Source organism: Ammodytes marinus (assembly GCF_949987685.1).
Source record: "Ammodytes marinus genome assembly, chromosome: 6".
Lineage (NCBI taxonomy): Eukaryota > Metazoa > Chordata > Actinopteri > Uranoscopiformes > Ammodytidae > Ammodytes > Ammodytes marinus.
Genome location: NC_137235.1, coordinates 3,519,326 through 3,547,102, shown reverse-complemented (window position 1 = coordinate 3,547,102; position 27,777 = coordinate 3,519,326). Strand labels below are relative to the sequence as shown.

Below are 27,777 nucleotides of genomic sequence, written 5' to 3'. Positions count from 1 at the left end.
TAGGTTGCTATGGCGCATGTCAAGCCACATTTTATGAATACCGAAGGAGATTTGTGTTGATCTGTGTCTATAGCATAGGTCTATAGACAAAGCCCTGTGTGTGTGTGTGTGTGTGTGTGTGCGTGCGTGTGTGCGAGTGTGTGCCCTTGATTAATGTGCATTCATTCATCATTCATCTGTTCAAGCAGAAATGTAGGCCAAGGCTTTGCTGTCTCCCACTTTAAGGACAACTCCGCGTTCTCCACAACATGTCTTCTTTCATACTAGTATAAATACAATGTCCAAAATGTACATTTAAACCTTGTCTGTTTGCATCTGTACATTTTCCTTTAAAACCATCTTTAACGGCCATTATCTCAACATTAGTTTTTTTCATGATCTGAACCTAAAATCTCAACTTCTAAAAGCACTTACATCAACTCAACTTTCCATGATCATTCTCAGCACTATTCTCAAGGCTGCTACAGAAGGATGCATTCCTATGTTGTTCCTTGTCTGATTTATGATAGATTTTGTTAATAAAAACACACAGAAAATTTATTTTTTCAAACATTTCTGGTAACATTTATTATTATTTTTTTTTTTTTTAAGATATTTTTTGGGCATTTTTATGCTTTTTATTGATAGTGTAGAGACAGAGGTGAAATGGGGCAGAGAGGGGAGTGACATAAAGAGAACGACTGCGGGCGGGAATTGAACCCGGGTCCGCTGCTGGGCCCGGCCCGGGAGGGGGACGCCCTACCAACTGAGCTAAAGGCGCCCCCCTGGTAACATTTTTTAATTAAATTTACCCCATTCACCTTCAGTGAAGCAGAGAGAATATTACTGTGTCCTCTCTCATCTTTCATTTCAGTCGCAGTTGGTCAATCAGTCACAAAAAAAATCACTTTCCAAAACGTCATGTGTGTCTGATGGGCCGTTCAGTCATTAATCTGCTCCTGTAATGAGACGCATTTATCTGCTGCTGTGAATTATAGATGAATGTTTGTCCTCATCGGAGGTAATCAAATATAAATGAATAAACCGGTATATAACATAATTATAATAAAGCATGCAGGCACATCACTTCTAACTGCTACATCCAAGAAGTACGTATAGGCCTATTTTGCTTGGGGGTATGTATACAAATCTGTTTTTACTGTATGTTCAATTCCATTTGTATTATAATGTAGAGGACTACGTTCATGTAATTTGACAATTGGAATGTTATTTTCTATTGTGTAAAGAACTACGAGCTGCATTTCTTGCATGAAAGGTATGGTACAAATAAAGTGTTTTTTATTATATTTACAACTAGGACACACTATTTCACCATAACATTTCACCTTAACCTTTGACCCTCTTGCTTATTGATCCATCTCATCACTGGTTGTTCCATCTCAGTGGCCCATTCGGGGTGCGTTCCAACACCCATACTTCCCTGCTATTAAGTATTGTAGAAAAAATATTTGCCCTATCATTCCAAATCGCATACTTTGTCTTTTAACTATACTACATTCTAAAGCATTCAAGTTTCCATACGGCAACATGTAATAGGATGTATAGGGACATCCTGGTAGCTAAGATTTGCTCAAATTGTAGCAAACTGCATTCTCTTTATGGACAACTGCTGTTCGTAGTAAAAAATCAAATCAAATCAGTTTTATTTGTATAGCCCAAAATCACAAATACATTTGTCTCAGTGGGCTTTACATTCCATACAATATGATACAATATGACACCCTGCCCTTACACCCTTAGCACGAGTATGAGCTTTGGAACGCAGACATTGCAAAATATGACCAGTACATCCGGGTGTTTTCGACTGCATTTCTTCATGCATGTGTTCAGGGTTGGGACATTCTAAATCCATTTCTGACTTACCAAATCGCTCACTACAAGGCAAAAGTACTTCACCTTTTAGTCTTTCACTTTTCCAGCTCCAGACGGTTTTTCAATATGAAATGTGAATTTTTATTGAGGGAATATCTTCCTATATAGAGCATTCCTCTGTTTTAACAAGGGCTGAAGTATTTGAATAATAAAAAATAAAAAATACTTATGCAGATGTGTGTTGAAGGCCTACTGTACAACTGTTTCATTATATGAGTGAATGGAGCATGTGTGTGTGTGTGTGTGTGCGTCCCTGAGCCATTGTATGTGCGTCCCTGTGCCATTGTGTGTGTGTTCTAGTGCCAGTGTGTGTGTGTGTGTGTGTGTGTCTGTGTTTGTGTGTGTGTGTCAACCTTGTCCTCGATCACCAAGGTAACTTAAAAACTGAGTCCTTCACATAGAGAGTCCCTGCCTCAGATTCTCATCATATTTTCTTCTTTGCACAAACACACAGTGATACAATTAACCTCCAAAGGAAAATGCTTGGAATGAATTGATGTGTGTGTGTGTGTGAGAGAGCTGGTATTACTCATGTTGTGGGGACATTTTTCTGTTCACACAGTGATACTGTGGGGATGTACCTTCCTTTTGGGGACAAAATGGAAGTCCCCATAACATAATAATTACATATTATGGTGATTACTTGCTTTAAGGTAAGTATCAACTAAGGTTTAGGTTTAGGTTAGGGTTAGAATAAGGCAAGTAGTGGTTATGAATAGGGCAAGTCTCCAGGAAATGAATATAAGTCTATGTAATGTCCTCGAAAGTGATGAAAACACAACCTGTGTGTGTGTGTGTACTTGTTATTTCATCCTTGTGAGATCAGATTAAGCTCCTGTGCGGGTAAATAGGTTAAGTGGATGTATTTTTTTAGGTGTCTAGTCATGCTTACAATCCAGATCTTCTATAAAAATGGATTTGCACTCGGCATATCCATTAGAAAACCCTGAGCACTTGCCCTGCATTCCAAATCGCATGCTCTTTCTTTTCTACAAAATATACCGACGATAAAAATAATCTAGTTAGGATGCAGTATGCATACTATTGGGTTGTACCTTTACTTATTTATTTCATGATAACATTGCGCCTTGATCTTGCCTCTTGCTTTTATATCCGTCGCATCCCCGTTTGTTTTCATATGGAGGCTTCGTCGATGTGACGTCACTTCAGGTTCGCACTGGATTATGGGTCAGAATCGCCCAAATAGGATGCTGTTTTCAACACTAAAAATCTCAGCCGGTTTTTAGTAGACATCCGGGTCTTTCTAACCATCCTAAATCTGGCCACAAGAATGGGGACATCCTAAATCTTTTTTCTACCATACTAAATAGTAGAACGTATGCGATTTGGAACGCAGGGTTGCTAGACGTGTGTGTGCGCTGTATATTCCATTCCCATTCAAAAACACTCACTCCAGGCCAATAATGTCAACAGAGCACCAGGACTGTATGAGACTTATACATTATTTTTTATTGGGTGTTTCACATACGGCCACTTACATTTGAAGGATTAACTTCACACTGATACAAGGTCACATAAAGAAATCTCATCTCCACCAAACAGATCCGTGTAATTTAGGAGATTGTTTTTTTTGTCACCATGGAGACTCCTCTCTTCACACACACACTAAACAAATCTATCTCGCCCATCTATGTCACAAGGGAGGAATATTGGAACAACAGCCGGATATTATGAAACAGGACGGAAAAAAAGATTCATAAGAAGCCCAAGAAGTTTGACATTTTCGGAGCAAGTTGACACACAGCGTTCACAGGTTTAGTGCTCGTTAGTTCGCTGGATGAGAGCACAATGCCATCAGTAGTTAAGTTATTGTCTTAATTAGTCAATTGTTACATTGAAATTTGTCTTTCCGTATGTCCCATATCAAGTGACCACACTCCAGAGGGGGTCAGAGCACAGGGTCAGCCATAGTACAGCGCCCCTGGAGCAGTTTGGAGGTTAAGTGTCTTGCTCAAGGACACAATGGTAGAGATGGTGGGCACCGTAGACGTAATACTAGCCACTACTAGTTTTACAAATAACACCCTCCTGTCCGGTGCCGGGGATCAAACCAGCGACCTCATGGTTACTGGTCGGCCACCTTTTCTCTAAGCCATCCTACCATCCAGTGCTATGATTCCATCACACTGAAAATGTGCCTCTGTCCAAGCTATCTGTGGCGTGTTGAATTGGGAAGGAATTAAGGAAACTAAAATAAAAAAAAAAATTCCCACAAAAAACACTCAAGGGGTTTATGGGTACGCAGTGATAGCCAGAAAGTTAATGGTTGGAAAAGCCTGACAGATTAAAATAAAGTGAGAGCAAAACCACAGAATGGACTTCTGGAATTCAGTTATTCCCCTCCCAACCCCCCCCCCCCCCCCCCCCCCCGCTATGTGCACTCGACTGGTAAAGCCTTACTGGGGTCCTGTAGTTAAATTTGATTTGACGACATCTCTGACTTGGCAGGTTGACCGTTAACCAAAAACTCTGTCTGTGATAAAACCAGTCAATGTGAGATAAGTGCATTGACGCTCTTCCAACGAAATGTAGGATTGCTGCACCATCCATTACTACCCCCCCCCCCCCCCCCACCCAATAGAGGCTCAGTCCTCTTCACAGCAGGCCCGGGTTAGAATCCAGCCCGGGTCGTTCTCTGCATGTCATTCCCCTCTCTGCCCCATTTCACCTCCGTCTCTCCATACTGTCTAATAAAAAGCATAAAATGCAAAAAAATAAAATAAAAAAATAAAAAACTTTTTGTCTAGTTTGATGAGGTGCGATCGGACTCTTACCTGCCTCCCCCCTCCCCCCCCCCCTTCCTACTGGCCCAGCTGCCACCAACCACCAACTGACTACCCACGAGGGCTGGAGGAAAAGATACAACGTAATTTGGTCTTTCTAAAAAGTAGCTGTATATTGATTTAGATTCTTTTTGGCTGAAGCAAAGTTGGTTTTCGAGAGAAGGGGATGGGGGTGGGGGTCAGGGGAGGGACAGTGTTGAGGAAAGGGGGGTGGGGGGGGGGTTTGCGGGTCTGGAAACAGGGGAGAGGAAAGAGAAGGGGAGACGTAGTTGTGGTGGTGGCCGGCAGCTAAGACCTTTAAAGCATCAACATCAGGAGGAGGCAGATAGATCACACGAACATCGCATTGAGAGGAAAAAAAAATTAAATAAAATTTATTTTTTTATTTTTTATCAAAGTCATGTAATTCTAACCGCTGGATATGTATCGTAAAACAGAGCACCATGCATGTTATCTGCACATTGACTGCTAGGTTTCTCTGCAGAGTTGAAAAATGTTAAGTGTTTTAAGGTCGTCATAGATAGAGGAGATAGGCTTTTCCCATTACCAGAGTAGTTGAAGTGGGTGAGTGCACACACAAACCTTTGCTCCACACTCTCATCGCATCCGTACATAACATGTGTACTATTATGCAGGACATACAGTAATGGACAGCTGTGGACAACATGCAATGAAATACAACGTTCTTTTTGTTAAATTTTCCCTTTTTTGTTCATCTCTTTTTCCCATTACTTTTGTTTTGTGGTTAGGATTCCTTCTTTTCAATGCTACTGAAAATATGTGAGGGGTCAGTCCGCTTTAGAGGGCTCGTAACCCCCCCACCCCCCACTCCCCCCCCTCGAGTGAACCCACTGGCTGAGAGTTTTCAAAGCCTGATTATTAGGGGGAAAATGCTTGATTTTTTCCCCCCTCCAAAATAATATTTCAAATTATGGATATTATAATGAAATCTATCAGCATTTCAATACTAATAATACAAAAGAAGAGTCCCTACATTGCAACCTACAGTACATACATCTGTACAGTGGATCAAGGCTAGAATGGGCAGGATTACATCAAAAGGGAGGGAGGGGGGATGGGGGGGGAAGGGGGTAGAGTGGAGACGGCCTGAATTTGGGCTATGAGATCACCATGGCAACGTGGACCTCCTGTGTGAGAGGGGGAGAATGTGGGCGGGACGGTTTGGTGCTGTGAAGGGCTTTTGAAGAGAACGGGAATCGCTCTCTTCACTGCATCGGTTTGAGGGAGATTCTCATGGCGGCACTCCAAGCACTCACACTAATGAACCCCCTTCACACACTCACACACACGAATGCAGGGAACGCACGCTCGCACACACACACACACACACACACACTCTCTTATACATACACACACACACACAATCTCTCTTTCTCTCAAACACACACACACACACACACACCCTTTCTCTCTCACACTCACAATCACACACACTCTCTCTTTCTCACACACATACACACGTACAATCTCTCTCACAGACACACACACACTCACACTCACACACACACACACACACACACACACACACACACACACACACACACACACACACACACACACACACACACACACACACACACCAATTACATCACAGATAATATCACAGCTATACAACAAGACCGTGCGGCCAGTGAGATAATTACAACACGCTTACATCAGTCAGCCCGTCGGCCAAAATAAATACAAACACGTACAAAGTAAAAAGGTTCCCTGATGGCAGCAACTTAAAAACTAAAAAAAAATATATAAAACAAAATACAAAATGAACAAAAGTGTGTAAGGATTGCACATTTCAAGGATTAACATCTACTAGGGTTTCACAGTTAACTCATTGTTATCGCTAAGAGACAAATAAAAATAAAATTAAATAAAAAAATACACTTTCCTCTGTTCCGATTTGTTAATGATTCCGACCATTAATTAAATCAAAACTTTTCAGTGCTGTGCATTGTATTGTATTGTATTGTATTCTATTGTATTGTATTGTATTGTATTGGGCTCAGAAGTTTAAGTGTTTTCCCAGGTTAACAGGTTTCTGAATAAATTATAAATAATATTCCAAATAAATAATTCCAAAGAGAAAACTGGCGCTGACTTTTTCGGCTATTCGTTCTTTCAAATCTGCAGATTGTGTGTGTGTGTGTGTGTGTGTGCGTGTGTGTGTGTGTGTGTGTCTGTATGGGGGAATGTTGAATAGTTAGGAGTTACGTTGAAATATAAGAGTCCAGCCATTCCACGGGGATTGGAGGGATTCACATAAGCTCCTGGAAGAGAGAGAGAGAGAGAGAGAGAGGAAAAAAAAGAGAAAGAGTGAGTTTCAGTGGATATTTCCTCGATCGTGAACTCTTCTTTCGACCAGTGCTTTTGACTGGAGGTAAAAGGCAAGGTTCCAAATAGCTCAGTCATTCCAAAGTACTGCAGCGTGCTCTGAAAGCACAAGTGGATCAGAGCAAATGCGCTTTTGAAAAAAATCATAAAAAGGGAATTTTTTGGTTAAATTTTACACAATTTTTATACAATTTTGAAAAAGGGGTATTTTTTTCCATCGCGTTCTGAGAGAGAGAGAGAGAGAGAGAGAGAGAGAGAGAGAGAGAGAAAGCGAGAGATAGAGAGAGAGAGATAGAGAGAGAGAGAGAGAGAGAGAGAGAGAGAGAGGGAAGAGAGAGAGAGAGAGAGAGAGAGATAAAGATTGTTTTTTGATTTGGCAAACATGCAAATAAAGAACTGGAGACGAACCAAAGACGCCCGTAGGAAAAATAAAATATACAAAAGTATAATGGTTCTCATTTTCTTTGAAATCTCTCTGTATTTATTCTCAACAGCAATAAGCTTTAATGTATTATTCAGACAGGACATCATTTACATTTATAATATATGAACATTATTAATACACACACATGGTGAAAACGTGTCCAAATGTCTCGGCTACAGATACACGATAGACTTTAGTATGAATATGGTAAAACCCCAACCGGCTAATGTGTGTTTCTGGATTTTAGCATAATTCAAAGTATAGCCCTGGATTTGATCAAATTACATTAACATTCGGTTTTTTCGAGTGGAGACGATTTTCAGGCAAATGAGGTTCATCTTTTTTGTAAGTAGGAATATATTTGCATAAATTGTAAAATTAGCATAACGTTCAGAGACGCGTAAGAGCCGTAATAAAGAAAAAGAAAAAGTAAAAAATATATACTTTATATTAGTAATATGTCTGTAATGTTTTGAAATTGGAATGATGTAATGGCCTGTAGCTCCCAGCTGGATAAGGAAAGTTAATGGATACTTTAAGTTTGAGAACCGACTGATACTCATACCTCATCTCAATTTGGATGAGTTAGTAAGTTAGATAGAAGATGGATGGATGGATAGATAGATAGATAGATAGATAGATAGATAGATAGATAGATAGATAGATAGATAGATAGATAGATAGATAGATAGATAGATAGATAGATAGATAGACGGATAGACGGACAGACAGACAGACAGACAGACAGACAGACAGACAGACAGACAGACAGACAGACAGACAGACAGACAGACAGACAGACAGACAGATAGATAGGTAGATAGATGCAAACTCACCTCGTCTACTCCCAGAAGTAGCGCAGATACCAGATAGTTTCATTCTTGAGCTGAGGGCCGAACAGAGGGTTGACCTGCGCCAAGATGGCTACCAGCCAACTGAGACAAGACACAGAAAAAAGAGATTGTTGTCAGCCTTTCCTCCGCAAATACACAATCTTTCATTCATCAAAAATATTCCCTGCGTTCCAATACCCACACTGCCATACTATTTAGTATGCCAGAAAAAGATTTAGGATGTGCCAAATACATGCACGTCAATTGTAGTATGCTGAAAATACATAAATGCCCAGCTAACTCCAATAGCATTTTGGAGTATTCATCTTTATTCTTGACATTTCTCGACATAAAATCTTCCTCATCTGATTTTTTTTCCCCTTTCCTGTGGCCCTAATACTCTTCTGTACTTTAGTATGTACTGTAATAAAAATAAAAAGTATGTGATTTGGAACGCAGGGCTAGTATTGATACACAGAGCCTAGGCGCTGTAAACTGGCAAGTTGCTGGCTAGCTGAGGTGGGCCACCTTTGTTTACATGCCATATGTTTATATGCCTGTTTACAGAGCCTATAGGCTGTGTATTATTAATACCAGGCTACACACAGTATGGACAGGTAGTGTATTTTTATGCACCAGTGGTTAAACTATTTAACAACATATTTTCACTAAAGGAATTATTTATGTGACAAATCCAAAGAGGCCAATGACACAAGACACTCCATCACTCAATGTTAACCAACTTAAAAAGCTGCCATCTAAGAGGCCCTAAATGAATTCAACCTTATTCTATCACCATATCAATCTATTGCGATCGTAAAGTCCCTTGAATAGCTGCTTATGAGTTCAAACTGGGTGCAGCCATATTTTAAAGATAACGGCTGTGTTCGAAAAGCCCTACTAACGTCCTACTCATACTAATTTTGACATCAATTTGAGTATGTGACGGTTGTGTATGCGAGTTTGTGTAGGCGAGAAATGCCCAGATGAGTACTAACTTCCGGGAAGATTTTGTGTATGGATTGACAGGTTACTTGTTTTTCTTCTACTCAACCGCCCCACAATGCATTGCGTCTTTTCAAACGACATGGAAGTTTTTTTTTAAATTCTTTATTGCTTCTGTATACTTCAGTGTAAACGGTCCGACGAACCTCGCATACACAATGGATCGTTAAGTAAACCTTATGTAGTATATACATGTTGAGTATGTAGGAGGGAGACCGCTAGTAGGGCTTTTCGAACACAGCTAATGTCTAAAGTTAAAACATAAGTGATCCATGTTGTCCATTACTCCAACCATCAGCTGTAAGTAAGGCCTTAACATTGCCTGATAAAATATAATAATTCATAATAAATCCAATCGCATTGTCAACATAATGTTTTATCTATGCAGTCTGTTTATAGTCACAGACCCTGGATTCCAATCCCCATACTTAGTTCCCTACTATTTAGTATGCCAGAAAAAGATTTAGGATGTCCCAAGACATGCACGTCAATTGTAGTATGCTGAAAATACATAAATGCCCCACCAACTCCAATACCATTTTGCAATATTCGTCTTTATTCTTGACATTTCTCGACATAATGAAAAAAAATCTTCCTTATCTGATTTTTTCTCTCTCCTGTGGCCCTAAAACTCTTCTGTACTTTAGTATGTAGTGTAGTATAAAGAAAGAGTATGTGATTTAGAACGCAGGGTAATTGTTTTCTGTTTGTCAGTGTGTATGATAATCCCTTGACAGAACTAGAGCTCCCTCTAGTGGTGGAATGATGCGCCTCTTGCAAAACCAACCCCTCACTAACATACTGTCCCTGCGTTCCAATCCCCATACTTCCCTACTATCTAGTATGCCAGAAAAAGATTTAGGATGTCCCTATACATGCATGTCAAATGCAGTATGCCAAAAATACTTGGATGCCCCACTAACTCCGATTGCATTTTGCAGTATTCTTCTTAATTCTTGACATTACTCGACATAATGAAAATAAATCTTACTTATCTGATACTGTAGATCAGGGTTCCCCAAGTAGTTTTACCAAAGGGCCAAGTTTGGTCAAGCATGCCAAGCCAAGGGCCGAAATGTGGTTTTATTTTTTTAATTGGCCATTTTGATGTGCACATTCCACTTTTTATTATGATTACTATAATTATTAGTAGTAGTTGAAAAGACCCTGTGTTAGGAGGAGTCACACACTAACAAAATGAAATGCTCTCTTGAAACAAAATGTGTCCATAACCTACCATTCATTTATTAAAATGCCCCTGGGACATCAGCAAACAAAAAGTCCAGCTAACAAACACACACACACACAGTGCAGCAGCCCCAAACATAAGGACTTAAATAGCATCATCACAGTGTGTCTTCCATTGGGGCATTGGGCCTGGTGCCATCCATCCAAATCAGTGTGTGTTCACAGAGTGTGTGTGTGTGTGTGTGTGTGTGTGTGTGTGTGTGTGTGTGTGTGTGTGTGTGTGTGTGTGTGTGTGTGTGTGTGCGTGTGTGTGTGTGTGTGTGTGTGTGTGTGTTTTACATTCTCCAGTGTTTCATAGTTGGATTATACAGGTGTAATGAGAGCAGCAGGTCGATAAACAGTATGGCAGCCGTTTCACATCACAGAATTAGAAGAAGAAGTATAAGAGAGAGTTTGTACTTACAACAGATAGCAGCAGACGGCGGTAAGGATGAGACTGGTGACAATCACACTGTTAAAACAAGAACAGAGAGGGAGTTACATTTATGCAACTCTGGTCACAAACTCACAATATTAACAGCGATTCTGGAGCACGCTTGGTTTCAAAATCACCCTTTGTCAAAATCAGTGAATATCTCCTCATGATCAGCTACTTGTCCGGAATGTGTGTGCAGTGAACTGAATAAAAAAGCTGGTGCTAATACACGGCCTAGGCTCTGTAAACAGTCATGTAAACAAAGGATATCTAAACGAATGGGGCCCACTTTAGTTAGCAACATGCTACATGCAACCCTGGATGATTTAACCGAACACACAGCACGGACAGTTTTTCGAATGAGCAAATACATTACTTTCTTTTTTTTTGGCATTTTTATGCTTTATTGATAGTGTAGAGACAGAGTTGAAATGGGGCAGAGAGGGGAGTGACATGCAGAGTACGGCCGCGGGCTGGAATCGAACCCGGGTCCGCCGCTGGCCGAGGCCCATGGGGGGGACGCCCTACCAACTGAGCTAATGGCGCCCCCTCAAATACATCACTTTCTGACAATATTTTTTCATCATATGTGTTGTTACAAGTTTGTTCATTACAATACACCCCTTGAGATGACCCTCTTGTTATTGGAGGGGGAGGGGAGGGAGGTCCTGATTATATGATACTGTCTGTGATACATGAATAATCATCAAATATGTTCACAATAGAACGGCGCATAATGTGAAATATATAATCCACTTGACCCACTTCCTGTCTCATAATCTGTAGACAATTAAAATAAATAATGCAGCAGCAGCAGCAGCAGCCATCAAAATACTCTGAGCTAAAATAATACAATGTTTCTCTCTGTGATAAACATGTCTGTCTGTCTGTCTGTCTGTCTGTCTGTCTGTCTGTCTGTCTGTCTGTCTGTCTGTCTGTGTCTGTGTGTGTGTCTGTCTGTCTGTCTGTAGTAAGTGTTTTACAAAATATAAACATTCTCTCAAAGCATTCCCGATAGAAATAGGTTGCTAAATTCACTGTTAAGAAGAAGGCTTGATTGTACAGTCTTGCTTCAGCCAGCGTCCCTTTTATTTCCCGGGAACTTTGCTTACATCCACTTCAATGTATCTTCTGTAGCCTACGTTACATATACTCATTTGAACTATATGCTATTTACAATGTACTTTTTTTTACACATTTACTGTCATTTTATATTTTAAATTCACATGGTTTATTGTGTGTAGGCCTACGCTGTTCGTACACTTAGCCGTTAAGGATTGTGGATAGATTTCTTTGTACACAGTGCAATGAACAATAAAATGATTCTGATGCTATTTTTTCAACAATAAAAACCTGACAGACAGTAACAAAACTATCTTCAAGTTGTTAAATGTAAAAGTACCTTTTTTTCATGCTTAAGTTAATTGTGCTGACACCTTAACCTGGAGGGATGGATGGATGGAGGGATGGATTTTGACATAGCCTTGTTACCAGTTTACAGAGCCTAGGCTGAGTATTACCATTGGATTTTTGTATCATACAGTAAGGACAGGTAGCGGAACGTGAGGAGATATTCGGATGGATGAATTTTATGCAAATGACCTGTTCCATGCCTTTTCTGTTTAAAAATTCACCCTTTAACCTTAGTGCAATGTGAAGATGGATGGAGGTAGGAATGAATGGATGGCTATATGGACGGAAGATGACGCGCAGGGCCTCCATCACATAAGGCACGAGCACGCAGGCTACTGTATATTTACATCAAATGCTATTTGCAGCTGAGCACAGAATATCAACTTTGAACAATTCTAGAACATTCTAGAATGTCTGAATTGGAATATTTAGATAATAAAATCAAAGATAACCGTACAAAATCGTCGTTAATTTCATCCAATTAACGGCAGCGAGAGACCACCTACCCTCTATTGGGTCCCTTGGGCACTAGAAACGGAGCCACGACCCCCACGAGCGCCCATAGCGTGGTGAAGCATATCATCGGCAGGGCGAAGGAGTGAGAAACCATGGCGACAGTCCGCTCAAAAAACCACCGCAAGAAAAAGGAAGAATGTTAACCGCAAATCTATCCTCTCGGTCTCTGGGAGATAAAGCGCATCAATGGCTGCTGAGCAAAGCCCGTCAGCTTCCGCAATGTCCTCGCCCAATTAAGCCAACGCGACGTGTGATTGGTCAGGACCTGGGAAAGGGAGCATTCTGATTGGTTCACTCGGCTGTCTGTCAGTATTACAGCGGCACTGGGGGGTTGGACGGTTGGACGGGTGTCTGTGCCAGCTGACTGCAGACAAGTGCAATGTTTATTTCATCTTCATCCCAAGGAATTTAGGAAAGGAAAAAGTACAGAGGACCATTTACACCGGTACAATGTAAGGCAAGGCAAAGCAAGTTTATTAGAGCACAATTCAGACACAAGGCCATTCAAAGTGCTTTAGGGCAAGATAAGAATAGGCTACATAATACACATTAGAAAAGCGAATGAATAGAAATAAAACATTATGTAAAACATTTTTTAAAAATTGGCCTATAGGATACAGCTTAGTACCTTGATAATATAAATATCCATATGGCTATTGGCTAGACAATTATGGGACAAATGATATCATTATGAGATCAAACATGATTGAAATTGAAATTATGAGATAAAAAGACGAGACTTGTCGTTGGGGTGTTGCGTGGGAACATTCTTAAAATAATCAAGGATCATTTTTTTTCTTTTACTGGTGGAAATTGGCCTCCATAGAAAGACATGTCATTTAAAAAAATATATATATATTTAAAACGCAGTCATCTAGCATTGCTATAACAGTAAGTAAGTAGTGAAGTAAACACACATAGGCCTACACTCAAACACTTCATGTATTTATATATGCACATAGGCTATACACTATGTAGGCTACATTTGTAAATATTGGTTTGTTCCTTTTTTTCTTGTGTATATATGTATATGTATGTACTGCACATAGAATACTACCCCATACACAATTTGTACAATTCCATTTGCATGGTACCTCCCCACTATTCTGTGACTGACAGACAGACAGACAGACAGACAGACAGACAGACAGACAGACAGACACACACACACACACAGACAGACAGACAGACACAGACAGACAGATAAACATACAGACAGACACACAGACACACACACGCGCACACACACACACACACACACACACACACACACACACACACACACACACACACACACACACACACACACACACAAACAAACAGACAGTGCAGTATAGTAGGCCTACCACTCAGTAGACAGAGTTGCAGTATACACATTCTTCAAATAGTTTATTGAACTCTATCTGATGCTCTTATCTATAGCCACAGACCATTCCACCCAGTCCAGACTAGACACCGCTGCTCTCTCCAGGTTGAGAGGGTCAACTTACCAGGAAATACCACATGGCTTACGCTGTTTCCCCCGGAAATTTCTCATTGCTTGGCAACAGTAGATCCTTTATGGAGAAATGGAGACAGTTTTTGTTGTTTGTTGAAAAGCATCTAATCTCTAGGCTAATAATTTTCTTGAAAACTGAAATAGCCTATTGATGAATTATCGACATTTTAGGGAAACAGTAGCCTACTAACACATCGTTTCAGCGCAGTAATACGTTGCCCCTAAATGAAAACAATAACGCAGAAGAAACAAACTTATGACCAGAAGAATCATATCGCACCGGAATTCGCATCCACAAGTTCTGCTTTTTGTTTTATTGTTGCAAGTGAAAAACCCGGAAGTCGTGTTAGTGCTAAAAAACTGTGGTGAGCTCCATGGCGACGGGCGGTGTGTGTGTGTGTGTGTGTGTGTGCGTGTGTGTGTGCGTGTGTCTTTCTGTCTGTGTCTGTGTCTGTGTGTGTGTGTGTGTGTGTGTGTGTGTGTGTGTGTGTGTGTGTGTGTGTGTGTGTGTGTGTCTTTCTGTCTGTGCGTGTGCGTGTGTGTGTGTGTCTTTCTGTGTGTGTGTGTGTGTGTGTGTGTGTGTGTGTGTGTGTGTGTGTGTGTGTGTGTGTGTGTGTGTGTGTGTGTGTGTGTGTGCCAACGGGCGGAGCGGCGTGACCTCACCTCTCCACTGAGCTGTCAGCGCTAGATGAAGGACTGAGAGCTTATACTCGTCTCGCGCTGTGAGGAAGTTTGAAACAGTGTATTGAGAGCGGAGGGCTTTGTATACTATCTATGAGCGAGGGCCGATAATGCCGGACCAGAAAACCTGATGAAGTTCACCCGAGATATCTGCCGGCTGCTGGGCTTGGGAGGCGGTGAGTAACTCCGTGGTCCGGTTGGTTGGTTGGTTGGTTGACAACTTTTGGTTTCTAGCTTGTTCAATTATTTATCATATCTCCTCACAATGCATTTCACATCCTGTAGCCTAATGACCACGGAACAACATTAGTCAAATGGTTAGACAACTTTATATTGAGCTTGTATGGCAACAGTTTGTGTTTTACTAGGCTACATACACAATATACACGTTTAACTTGTCGTCTTGAATGGCTATATGTGAATGGCAATTATATTTTGTGTGTTTTTATATCGTTTTAAAAATCTCGCCTAAGCTGCCTGGCAAAAACACTGACTCATTTGTATTTTACTTTTCTGATTTTTGAACTCAGTAAAATCAAAGGCGCCACTTTAATAATAAGAATAACGTTAATTCAAAAATGAAAACGTTAATATTGCCTGCAACAACATGTCTCATACGGAATTTTTATCCCTTTATCTTCTTGCATCATATTTGGCTTTGGGCTATTGTTGTGGTTTTCGTTTATCTCTGTTGCAGTACTTACGAACAAATGTATTTGATCAAAGCGCTAACCTTTGTGGGTGTGTGTGACATGTTTACACTCACATGGCAGCAGTTCAAGCAGTTCAAAGTTATTTGACTGTAAAAATAGGTTGTTGATGTAAGCCCACAAGAATGTACAGAAACTGGCTTGACTACATCTGCACAGTAGCTTCAGCCCTTCAGTTGAACTACCATTACAAATACATCTCTGGTATTCCTGTGACGAAGGTTGAATTACAGTTTATATATCAGCTAAAGCAAACCACAGTTAACATCCCAATAAACCAGGTTTCTGTATTGACAATAAAGCACATCCATGACAGCTGTACTAACTAACACTTGAGTGTCACACAAACTGTATTAAAGCTGGAGTCAGCGATTCTGGAGTACGCTTTTGGTCAAAATCCCTTTTTGGGGGCGCCTTTAGCTCAGTTGTTAAAGAGGACCTATTATACTACTTTTCTGGTCTTAATTTCTTGTTTTACACTGCTATAGAGCAACATGACACGAATCACATCACAATAAACTATGTAGATTTTCGGGAAGCTCTTTCTCTTATTTTGGCGATCCAGCACATCCTGTCAACACTTGAGTGTGTGTGCTTCGGCAATCTCCGCTACCCTCCCCCCCCCCTCTTGCAAACCCCACTCCGTTGTGATTGGTTACCTTCCTTCCGGAACACTTTCGGTGGCGGGAAGCGCGAGCATGGACCTATAAAGGCGCGAGGCAGACGCGAACAGGGAAGTGACAGCATTACCATACATGGAAAAATCCGCGTGGTCACGTCACAAATTTTTATGCGACGTCACGAATTATGAAAGGGTAGACCGCTTTGAAGACGTGACTTCTCGACTGGCTAGAATAGTGTTTAGTGCTCTGCACAGACACCCCAGACGGTCAGCAGGGAATACGTCGAAATGCATGTAAGTCATTATTTGATAATTTAGTATGGTTAAGCATGACTATGAATCATCATAACAACGTTTATAGGTCATAAAAGTCAAAAAGCATCATAGGTCCTCTTTAAGGCGTCCCCCTCCCGGGCCGGGCCCAGCAGCAGACCCGGGTTCGATTCCCACCCGCGGTCGTTCTCTGCATGTCACTCCCCTCTCTGCCCCATTTCACCTCTGTCTCTCTGCACTATCAATAAAGCATAAAAATGCCCAAAAAATATCTTTAAAAAAAAATAAAAAATCCCTTTTTGTCAAAATCAGTCAATATCTCCTCACGACCCTGCTACCTGTCCGTACTGTAGGCTATGTGGCGTGCACTGGAGAAAAAAAGTTCTTAATACACAGCCTAGGCTCTGTAAACTGGTATGTACACAAAGTGGCCCGTCGTAGCTATAGCAACATGACTTCACTTAAACCCAGGGACTCCCATAGTAGACAGTTCCCCTACATAAGTTCCTAGAAATGTTTGGCTTGACAACGCCTAGTTGTGTAACACTGGGCGACTGTGGCTCAGTTAGAGCGGGTCGGCTGATGATCAAAGGGTTGGAGGTTCGATCCCCGCCCTGCCACCTGTGTCATGGTTGTTGTGTCCTTGGGCAAGACACTTCACCCACCTTGCCTCGAGTGAATGTCGATAGTTAGCCTGCTATCGGTTTATGAATGTGTGTGTGAATGGTAACGTGGGAAAGGAAAACAGGTCTCCCTTGCAAAAGAGTCTTCGGTCTCAATGGGATTTACCTGTATAAATAAAGGTTAAAAAGAAGAAGAAGTAACTTGTCCCCTTGAAACATTACATTACATTTTATTTAGCTGACGCTTTTATCCAAAGCGACTTCCATTAAGTGCATTCAACCATGAAGGTACAAACTCAGAAGTAGTACTATAGCTTAAAATAAACCAAACTGCAAAGTGCCACACATACGGTAAGTGCTACATGGAGATGTAACAAGCGCAAACGTCAACAAAAAGAGCTTGATGTCCTAATAAAAGGAAAGTATCAAACTGAGATAGTGATAGTAATGCAGAAACAGAAAGGGTTGTGATTGGCTGACGGGAGAACACAAACATGATATCTACTTTCAGCTGTGTGAACAAAAGCGTTCCCACGCCACGAGGGACGCGAGCAACGCATGAGAACAGTTTGTCCACTTTTTGATATTTTAATCAGAATCAGAGACGTGTAACCTTGACATTATTCAGGCAGCCGCTGTGTTGTGTGTGTGTGTGTGTGTGGGGGGGGGGGGGGGTGTGTGTGTGTGTGTGTGTGCGTGTGTGTGTGTGTGTGTGTCTACTTATGCAACTGTTTTTGTTGACCAATATTATACTTAGACCTTAGGAGTAAGGACATAAAGACAATTTTTGGAGAAGTACCGGTAGGTTACGGGTTGGGGTTTAGGGCAAGGGGATACATTATGTCAATGATGCTTCACAGGTATAGCCATACAAACGTGTGTGTGTGTGTGTGTGTGTGTGTGTGTGTGTGTGTGTGTGTGTGTGTGTGTGTGTGTGTGTGTGTGTGTGTGTGTGTGTGTGTGTGTGTGTGTGTGTGTGTGTGTGTGTGTGTGTGTGTGTGTGTGTGTGTGTGTGTGTGTGTGTGTGTGTGTGTGTGTGTGTGTGTGTCTGCATGTGATCTGTTTGGTGACTCAGCCAAATAGGAGGGGTAGATAATAACAGTTTTCACAGCATCAATCATTAGACTCAAGTTACTTTTGTCATAATTGCGCTAATGAGAGAGAGACCAAAATGCGGCCAAACCCTTTTGAATGCTAATGTCATTACATTTTATTTTATTATACTGTTTATTGTATATTATTGGAAATCACATTACCTTTATGATAACTCAAATGCATTTATTAATTTGAACCGATTCGCATTTATTCAGCCAAGTTTAAAGCTGGGGTATGTGATTTCTGATTGGTCAAAGTTAACATGAGCTGTACACTTTGACCAATCAGAGCGAGGCTCCGATTCTCTGTTCTTATTGGCTGTTGGGACTGTACATTCACTTTGGCACAACTTTGTTGGTGTAGAGCGTTTCAGGGAGGGACCATAGGGGAGGGACCAAAGAGAACAAGTGGAGCGGTTGAGGTATTTGGATTCGAATCTCTATCCCAACTGCCATTTTCTCCCCAAATCCTCCACCCCAGCTTTAACTGGAGCAAACCATTTCTGGCGTCTCTTTTCATGTCTGTTTGTGGGACTTCCTTCTCCTTCCCACGTTCACTTGCACAAGTCAGTTCTCATTTTCACATCCGTACGTTTCCGGCTACAACCACAAACTGATCAACTGGGCTCAAGGTCGACGTCGTACTGCTTCAACCATGGTGGTGGCGGTGGGTTATTTCAAAAAGAGGAATCCATTTTTAGGTTTTTGTCTCTGTTTTGTCATAAAATATCAAGAAAAAGAAAAAGAGAGTCCTTGCCAAAACAGGCAGCACAGTTTCACAGTTACAGACAACAAATTAATAACAGAAAATATATTAACACAATCAGAGGTGCCTGCTTATAATTCAGTAAGAACTTTATTAATTATAATAAGACTTGAAGAAGTAGACTTTTACTCAAATGTATAAGACTTATAAGCAATTTGTGTCTTTATAAATGACATGTATTTTTACTCCAATACATATTTAGTAGAGCTTGACTTTCAGGAAGAAGATTGATGCAATCCTCGAATATTATATATATAATTGTATATCAATAAGAATAAAATGTTGTTATAAATTGTTTAGAAAAAAATCAATTGAGAAATTGTTTATGAATAAATAAATAATCTAGGACTGACATCAAGCAGCAGAAATCATTTGTACAGAATCTTTGTGGCTCATTAACATGTATGAATGAGCCTTACATTACATTTATGAAAAATTAGGTCTTAAAAGGCATAATACATTCTGAAATATGACCCCATGCAGTTATTCAATATTGGATGAAAATCTGGTTCATTGCTGTGCAGTCAGACTCAAGGTAGAAACAGTACAGCTCCGGAAAACATTAAGAGACCAGTCTGGATTGTTCCTAAATCTTCATCTCTATATAACTTAATGAAAATGCTCTTAATGACAACACATGTATTGGAATTTGGTAGAAATGTTGTCAGTAGCTTGTATTATAAAAGCAAAATGTTCATTCTACTCCAAAATATGCCTATAAATAGTAAAACAAGAGACACTGAACATTTGGAGTGGTCTCTACATTTTTTCCAGAGCTGTATAACCCCATAGTCTGTGTAGTGTATTTCATAATGACACATTCTAAGATTACTGATAATCAGGAGACTGTTTAATTACATACAGAGTTAACTATAAGGGGAGCCAGGAGCAGCTCTCGTGGGTATATGTGTGTGCAGAGTTAGGAATGTGGATTGCTTAAATTGAGGAAGCCATAGGAGAGATTTCTGTAGATTATTCAGTATGCACACAAAAGGAGACTCCGGGGTGACTGTCTTGTAGGGGCAATTTAGGACAGCCTGGTTAAGAGTTAGCAGCTAATTTATTGGCCCCTGGCTAAAAGGATTGTCTTAAAGTTACTGAAGAAGATTTCCTGGCCCCAAATGGCATATCGCCTTCAGGTGATGATTACCGCAGATGTCCTCTGAACAGTATAGGTTGGAGTTAGTTAGGGTCCACCAATCAGGTGTTAGGAGGAGCGGAGCTTACTCACCTAAAGACCAATCAGCTCACTTAGATTGGCAGGTTAAAGGCCGCCACAATGCAGGAAGAGACAGGTTTTTAGCTTACAGGAACTCTTCATAGCTTTTTGTTTTATGCATGTACCTCTATTAGTTTTTTGGCTACAAACACTTTAACTTTTTATTGGCTTCGTTTTGACTGCAGGATGAGTTTTGTTGTTTAAATAAAAGAATTGTTCCTGAAGACCTCCTCGTCTGCCTCAAACTGCGTCTTCTTCCATCAACTTGCTACCAACGCCGTTTTTCTAAGTAAAGGCCGAAAGATTAACTGCATCTGCACACTAAGAAACAGGCAGACACACAGCTTACATGGTGTGGAATTATGTAACTTCACAGGACAATTGTATAACATTGACTACATACTTTTGTCTGGGGTAATGCACATAGTCTAGGTGATGCCATATGTTCCTCTTCTGGCTTTCCTCTAGCTTACATACTTTCTATTGGCGAGAAATACAGACATGTTGTACAGACAAACGTGTGTGTGTGTGTGTGTGTGTGTGTGTGTGTGTGTGTGTGTGTGTGTGTGTGTGTGTGTGTGTGTGTGTGTTGCACAAAATGTATTTTCCTGTAAGTCTGGGATTGTGAAACAGGCTATACAGGAAGCGCTGAACTTTATTGACGACATCCTACCAATGACACAAAACTACCAAAATAGGGTCAGTCAATTTATGAGCATGCTGACAACACCAGGAATATACAGCCCGGAAAAAAATTAAGAGACCAATCTGTATTTTTCTTAAACCTGCAGTGTGTAGAATTTGGGTTTTTATTTCCCAGCAGATTTTGTAGAAAGTAATTATAATATCCATAAGTACATTTAATTTAGTGCACAATAGCTGAAAACATTTTTTTGAATTATTATTTTTTCCCCTTTGAAAGGGTCTCATATATGTCCATATTTCTGCATATTTTGGACCAAGGCCTAGTGCCGCCATCTTGAAAGTGTCCTAGTTGGAATGTCATCAGGTGCATTGTTTAAAATGTAGAATTGTTCTTGTCGTTGAAGGCCACTGTAGCTTCTGTTATTATTCGAAAGGGTTGGGGTTACCCAGGGAGTGTTGCATTCTAGAACTTTCTAGAACTTACTTGATGATGTCATATTACACACTGCACCTTTTAAATCTTCATCTCTACATTACTCATTGAACATTGAAAATGCTCTTAATGACACTATTTGTATAGTGAATTTGATAGAAATGTTGTCAGTAGCTTATATTATAAAACCAAAATGTTCATTCTACTCAAACATATGCCTATAAATAGTAAAACAAGAGACACTGAACATTTGGAGTGGTCTCTTCATTTTTTTTCCGGAGCTGTAGAACTTCACACTCAACTGCAGTTTCCTAAATTCCTCATCTCTGCCTCTCTGCTTTTGGGATTTATTGATACAAATACACCGGCTGTAAGTTCCCCTTCCTGCCTTCTGCCTTCTGCCTCCACTCAAACCAAGCACATTCTGTTGCACCTCACTGATAACAAAGAACAGCTCCCTCCTTCCCTGGCTTAAACCTGCAGTGTGTAATATGACATCATCAAGAAAGTTCTACAAAGTTCTAGAATGCAACGCTCCCTGGGTAACCCCAACCCTTTCGAATAATAACAGAAGCTACAGTGGCCTTCAAGGACAAGAACAATTCTAAATTTTAAACAATGCTCCTGATGACATTCCAACTATGACACTTTCAAGATGGCGGCACTAGGCCTTGGTCCAAAATATGCAGTCATATATGAGACCCTTTCTAAGGGAACAAAAAATAATTAAAACATTTTTTTTCAGCTGGTATGCACTAAATTAAACATACTTATGGATATTATAATTATTTTCTACAAAATCTGCTAGGAAATAAAACCCAAAATTCTACACACTGCAGGTTTAACCTTTTATTTTGGTGATTTTTTTGCAATTTTCTTTACATACAAACATAAAACAAACAAAAACAAAAGACAGAATAAATCAACACACACAATTAGAGGTGCAACTATGAGCGTTTTGGTCCGCAAAATGTCAGAAAACGGTCAAAAATGCCGATCAGCCTTTCCAAGCCCATGTTGACGTCCTCAAATGTATTGCAATGTCCAACACACACGGACGTCTCATTTCACTGTCATAACATTCCCTTGCTTACTAGGGGCTTAAAGCGGCCATGTTTTAGCGAGGTATTCAGTATCCGGGAGAGATTCCAAACGGGTTTAATGATTCAAGGGGTTTATTTTTCATATGTACATTAAACATTACAGCAGCAGACATTGGCTATGAAATTAGCTATTGTCGGCAAATTGTCATAGAATGTTTTTTTTAAACTGAATTCACATTCAAGAACAATAGGCATATGATTTCTTTATTATTATTTATTTATACAGTTAAATCCCATGGAGACCGGAGACTCTTTTTCAAGGGAGACCTGTTCCCATTCCCACATTACCATTCACACACACATTCATACACCGATAGCAGCAGGCTAACTATCGACATTCAAACAAGGCAAGGTGGGTGAACAGTCTTGCCCAAGGATACACCAACCATGACACAAGTGGCGGGGCGGGGATCGAACCGCCAACCCCTTGATCATTGGCCGACCCACTCTACCACCTGAGCCACAGTCGCACAGTTTTAAATGGCTGATTTAAATATCAAGCACAATCTTGATGGTTTTAAAGATAACCTCACTTAGACCAGGATACACGACCACATCACTCCAGTTGTCAGATATATTCTCTGGCTTCCTGTTACAAAAGTTTGATTTAATTTTAATATAATTTACATGTCAGGGACTCAGGTCTGCTAACTCTCCCCAGATTCAAAAGAGAGAGAGAGTGTGTGTGTGTGTGTGTGTGTGTGTGTGTGTGTGTGTGTGACTCCGGTCTGCTAACTCTCTACAGATTCAAAAGTAAACAGTAAATAGCGGCGTTCAGTTTTTATGCATCACATACCTGAAGAAAACTCCCTGATATCTGGAGGTCTGCTTTAATTCTCAGTTTGTTTTAATCGGGTATACGCTTAAAACATTTGTGTTTTCAACTGTATTTATTCATATCGAGCCTAGTGTCTTTAATTGCTTCTCTTAAAGGAATACGTCACCCATACGGAACCGGCTTTCTATCATTATAAAATCGCTATTATAATATAATGAATGAGGTTTTTCTTCCCTCATTTCATCCCTTGGCCCGGCTGTCCTGTTATAATCCTAACCCTACATTTTCCCATGTGTGACATCACACATGGGAAAATGTATGGTTAGACAGTGAGATCATAAAACACTCTTTCTGCTATTTTATCAGGCTAGGATGTACCGATTTCAAAAATTTCTGCACATTTATACTAGATAGGATCTCAGAGTTTAATGCACCGTAATATTCCCACCGGTGAAGTAGGCCTTTAATGCATTTTTGTTTTATGTGAGACACTTTGAATTGCCAAATATGTGTTGTTACATTGCCTTCCCCTAAAATAAACTCAGAGGTGATTGTGTCGCCTAACTGTGTTGTTTGATCGGCCTATTTGGGAACCAACCTTTATTTGTTCATCCCGACATCAAGTGTTTGTATAATGACGATTCCTTGAGAGTTGATTTACCCTGTGTATTTATTATTATGATAATCCAAGATGAGTATTGTCAGTTTTGCTTTAGTCTTTATTTGATGTGATCATAACACTTGGCAGCACTTTAAGTTGTTGTTTTACTCACCGGATGTCATACATAAAAATCCTACTCGCTACAACTGTATGCAAACAGTGATGTTTCCTTAGAAGTAAATTAATATTAATGACTATACAATTGCACATATCCCATCAAAGTTTGAGGTCTTGCATTTTTAATAGTCCGATAAGACTACGGCTCTTGTCCAATTTGAGTTTTAGACCTTGAGAGTGAGGACATATTTGGAAAGTGAGGACATTTAGTCCAGTTCTCATTTTGAGAATGATTGAAGGTTAACACTAGGTTTTAAGGTTCAGGTATGAATTCGGTTTAGGTTAGGGTTAGTGTAAGGCTTGGGGTTAGGCATTTCATTTTGATGGTTAGGGTAAATGGCTAGGGAATGCGTTATGTCAACGAGTGTCCCCATAAGTATAGCTGTACAAACGCGTGTGTGTGTTTTTATATGTTTGTATGTGTGTGTGTGTGTGCTTGCGTGTGTGTGTGTGTGTCTGTCTGTGTGTGTGTGTTTGTTTTATATGTTTGTGTGCTTGCGTGTGTGTGTGTGTGTGTGTGTGTGTGTGTGTGTCTGTGTGTGTGTGTGTGTCTGTGTGTGTGTGTGTGTTAATATGTGTGTGTGTTTCAAAGAGGGGAGGATACTTTCAAGGCCACCGTGTCCGGCAGCCTTGAGGACCAGATTCCCCCGCATGCATATCAAACATAGCAACACATGGTTTAATTCTCGACTAGTTTCCTCCTTCACATATTTCCAGTTTAAATAAAACACAGAGCCGTTTCCCTGCAACATAACATGCAATCCATCAGCCACAGTATAAGGCAGCAGTTAAAGGAATACTTCACCCATACGGAACCGGCGTTCTATCATTATAAAATCGCTATTATAATATAATGAATGAGGTTTTTCTTCCCTCAGTCTTCACTTGGTCCCAGCTGTTGTTTTAATCCTAACCCTACATTTTACCATATGTGATGTCACACATGGGACAATGTAGGGTTAGACAGTGAGACCATAAAACACTCTTTCTGCCTTTTCTCAGGCTAGGATGAACCGATTTCTAAAAATGTTTGCATATTTATACTACATAGGATCTCAGAGTTCAATACACATTCATATTTCCACCGGTGAAGTAGGTCTTTAAAAAACTGCACTTGGCTGTTAACCTGTAGCCAATGCTCACAAGAAAATAACGTTTTGCTGCATGTGGTAACCTGGCAAGTGCTTTTTTGTTTTCTTTCATAGCTGATATGACCGTTTCCATGGTGTTTTAAGGTGGAGTCAGTGATTCTGGAGAACGCTTGTCGTCAAAATCTCTTTTTGTCAAAATCAGTGAATATCTCCTCACGATCCGCTACCTGTCCGTACTGTTTTTTGGGCTGAAGAAAAAAGATCCAGTGTTAATCCACAGCCTAGGCTCTGTAAACGGGCATGTTGCTAGCTACGGTGCAGTACTTTACAGCCCATTTGTTTACATGCCCGTTGTCAGGGAGTCTGTGTTGATGTTAAGGCCATAACTCCATGAATGAGAATGATCCACATATTTAATTTGAGTCTGACTCACATGGACACACATTCAACAACACAGTCACCATGCATTCTCAACATGCTTCCACACGCCCGGACTGAGCTAGGAAAGACAGTGTTTAGCTTCAGTGCCCCTGACTCCTGGAACAACTCACAGCAACAATTTAAACCTGCAGTGTGTAGAATTTTGGGTTTTATTTCCTGGCAGATTTTGTAGAAAGTAATTATAATATCCATAAGTACATTTAATTTAGTGCATAATAGCTGATTTTTTTTTTTGAATTATAATTTTTTCCCTTAGAAAGGGTCTCGTATATGTCCATATTTCTGCATATTTTGGACCAAGGCCTAGTGCCGCCATCTTGAAAGTGTCATCAGGTGCATTGTTTGAATGGTTCTTGTCCTTGAAGGCCACTGTAGCTTCTGTTATTATTCGAAAGGGGTCGGGTTACCCAGGGAGTGTTGCATTCTAGAACTTTGTAGAACTTTTTTGATGATGTCATATTACACACTGCACCTTTAAACCTGCAGTGTGTAGAATTTGGGAATTTTTTTTATAGCACTGTGTCCATCAGAACTACCAGCTGGAATGTTCTTGAAGAATTTCTGTTGCTTCTCTGAACGGGAGCCATAGAGACCAACTGTTGTGATCTAGAATTGTACCACTTGATGATGTCATATTACACACTGCACCTTTAAAATAAATACCTTCATATCCTTTAACAAATGTAGACATATTACCAACTGACATGACAGTATTTTTGCAGGGGGGTTGACAGATATTCCTAAAACCTTTCATATACACATTAACATTCATGTTTCCCCCAATTAACATAGTTACAAGGATTCAGTGAATTTGGGTTGCCAGGGCCTTTAAATCTGCCCAACTCTACCATAAGCTTTATTGTACTTTCATCCATTTAATTTTAATTGCTGCCATTCTACATTGCAGTCTAAATGTGTCAATAGTTTTTGTTGTCTCTTTATCAGCTTGTTGTGTATTTGCATTGTATATTGTGTAGGTATTGTTGTTTTTTGCTCTGCATTGGTTTGACTCGACATCATTGCAAATGAGGGTCTCTCCCTCAATTGATCTCTCCAGTATAAATAAATGTTAAATTAAAAAAATTTAAATTTAAAATGCTGTCTGCAAAATCACCCCAGCGTATAGGTGGAGTCAGTGATTCTAGAGAACACTTGTTGTCAAAATCACCTTTTCTTAAAATCAGTGAATATCTCCTAACAATCCGCTACCTGTCCACACTGTGTGAGCTAAACAATAAATAATAATTCTCTAGAACCCCTGACTCCACCTTTAACAATTCAAGGGTCTAACACAGAATTGGTCAGTTTGAAAAAATAAATAAATAAATAAATAAATAAATAAATAAATAAATAAATAAATAAAATAAAATAAAATAAAATAAAATAAAATAAAATAAAACAAAATAAAACAAAATAAAATAAAATAAAATAAAATAAAATAAAATAAAATAAAATAAAATAAAATAAAATAAAATAAAATAAAATAAAATAAAATAAAATAAAATAAAATTAGTTTTATTTGTATAGCCCAATATCACAACTAGACATTTGCCTCAGTGGGCTTTACATTCCATACAGTATGACACCCTCTGCCCTTAGACCCTTAGCTCGGCTGAGAAAAAACTCCCAATAAAAACCCCCTTTATCGGGATTAAAAAATTGAGAAAGCACCTTTAACATTCCCAGCTATTCCGACCTGGGAGTGAGAGCTTCCCTATGTCCTTGGAGCTAGAGATTAATAAACTCTGTTGAGATCCGGATATTTCCTGGGAATTCTCGCCACTATCTCTGCTCTAGTTTCCTGGGAAAGATACCAGCTGCATGGGGAGGGATTCTTAGATAAGGGTGTGAATGAGCGCCAATCCCGTAAATAAAAACAATGTAGGTAATACAGATGTTTGAGTCAAATCAAGAGGGCAGAGTGGGTTTCAACAGGTGGACCATGGACATAAAGACAGCACTAACATTAACATCAAATATAAACTCTCAATAAAATCACTCCTGATCGTCATCTGCTTAGATAACACTTGTACTTGTCTGAAAAAACTTGCACCGTTATGTCGCTACTTAAACGGCTACATTTTCCCCCCTTATGTTAAAGTGTAGGTCAGATTAATAATGGTAAATCGGACCCGTGCAAAGG

General features: G+C 40.0%; 2 protein-coding genes across 2 annotated transcripts in view; one reads left to right on the top strand and one right to left on the bottom strand.

Moving 5' to 3' along the window:
• Positions 1 to 6,878: 6,878 nt before the first annotated feature.
• atpv0e2 (ATPase H+ transporting V0 subunit e2) lies at positions 6,879 to 12,973 on the bottom strand (the record flags this gene model as incomplete). The annotated part of the gene is made up of 4 exons (XM_080030083.1): positions 6,879 to 6,961; positions 8,286 to 8,384; positions 10,939 to 10,986; positions 12,870 to 12,973. The coding sequence occupies 3 exons, from the start codon at positions 12,971 to 12,973 to the stop codon at positions 8,291 to 8,293; spliced, it is 246 nt and encodes an 81-aa protein (XP_079886209.1). The 3' UTR covers positions 6,879 to 6,961; positions 8,286 to 8,290.
• A 2,134-nt stretch (positions 12,974 to 15,107) lies between these two features.
• The window catches only part of LOC307252466 (uncharacterized protein), a 29,779-nt gene continuing 17,109 nt past the window's right edge, over positions 15,108 to 27,777 (top strand). Inside the window, exon 1 of the mRNA XM_080030139.1 lies at positions 15,108 to 15,234. Coding sequence (XP_079886265.1) covers positions 15,189 to 15,234 — 46 coding nt within the window. The 5' untranslated portion in view covers positions 15,108 to 15,188. The remainder of the gene's footprint in view (positions 15,235 to 27,777) is intronic.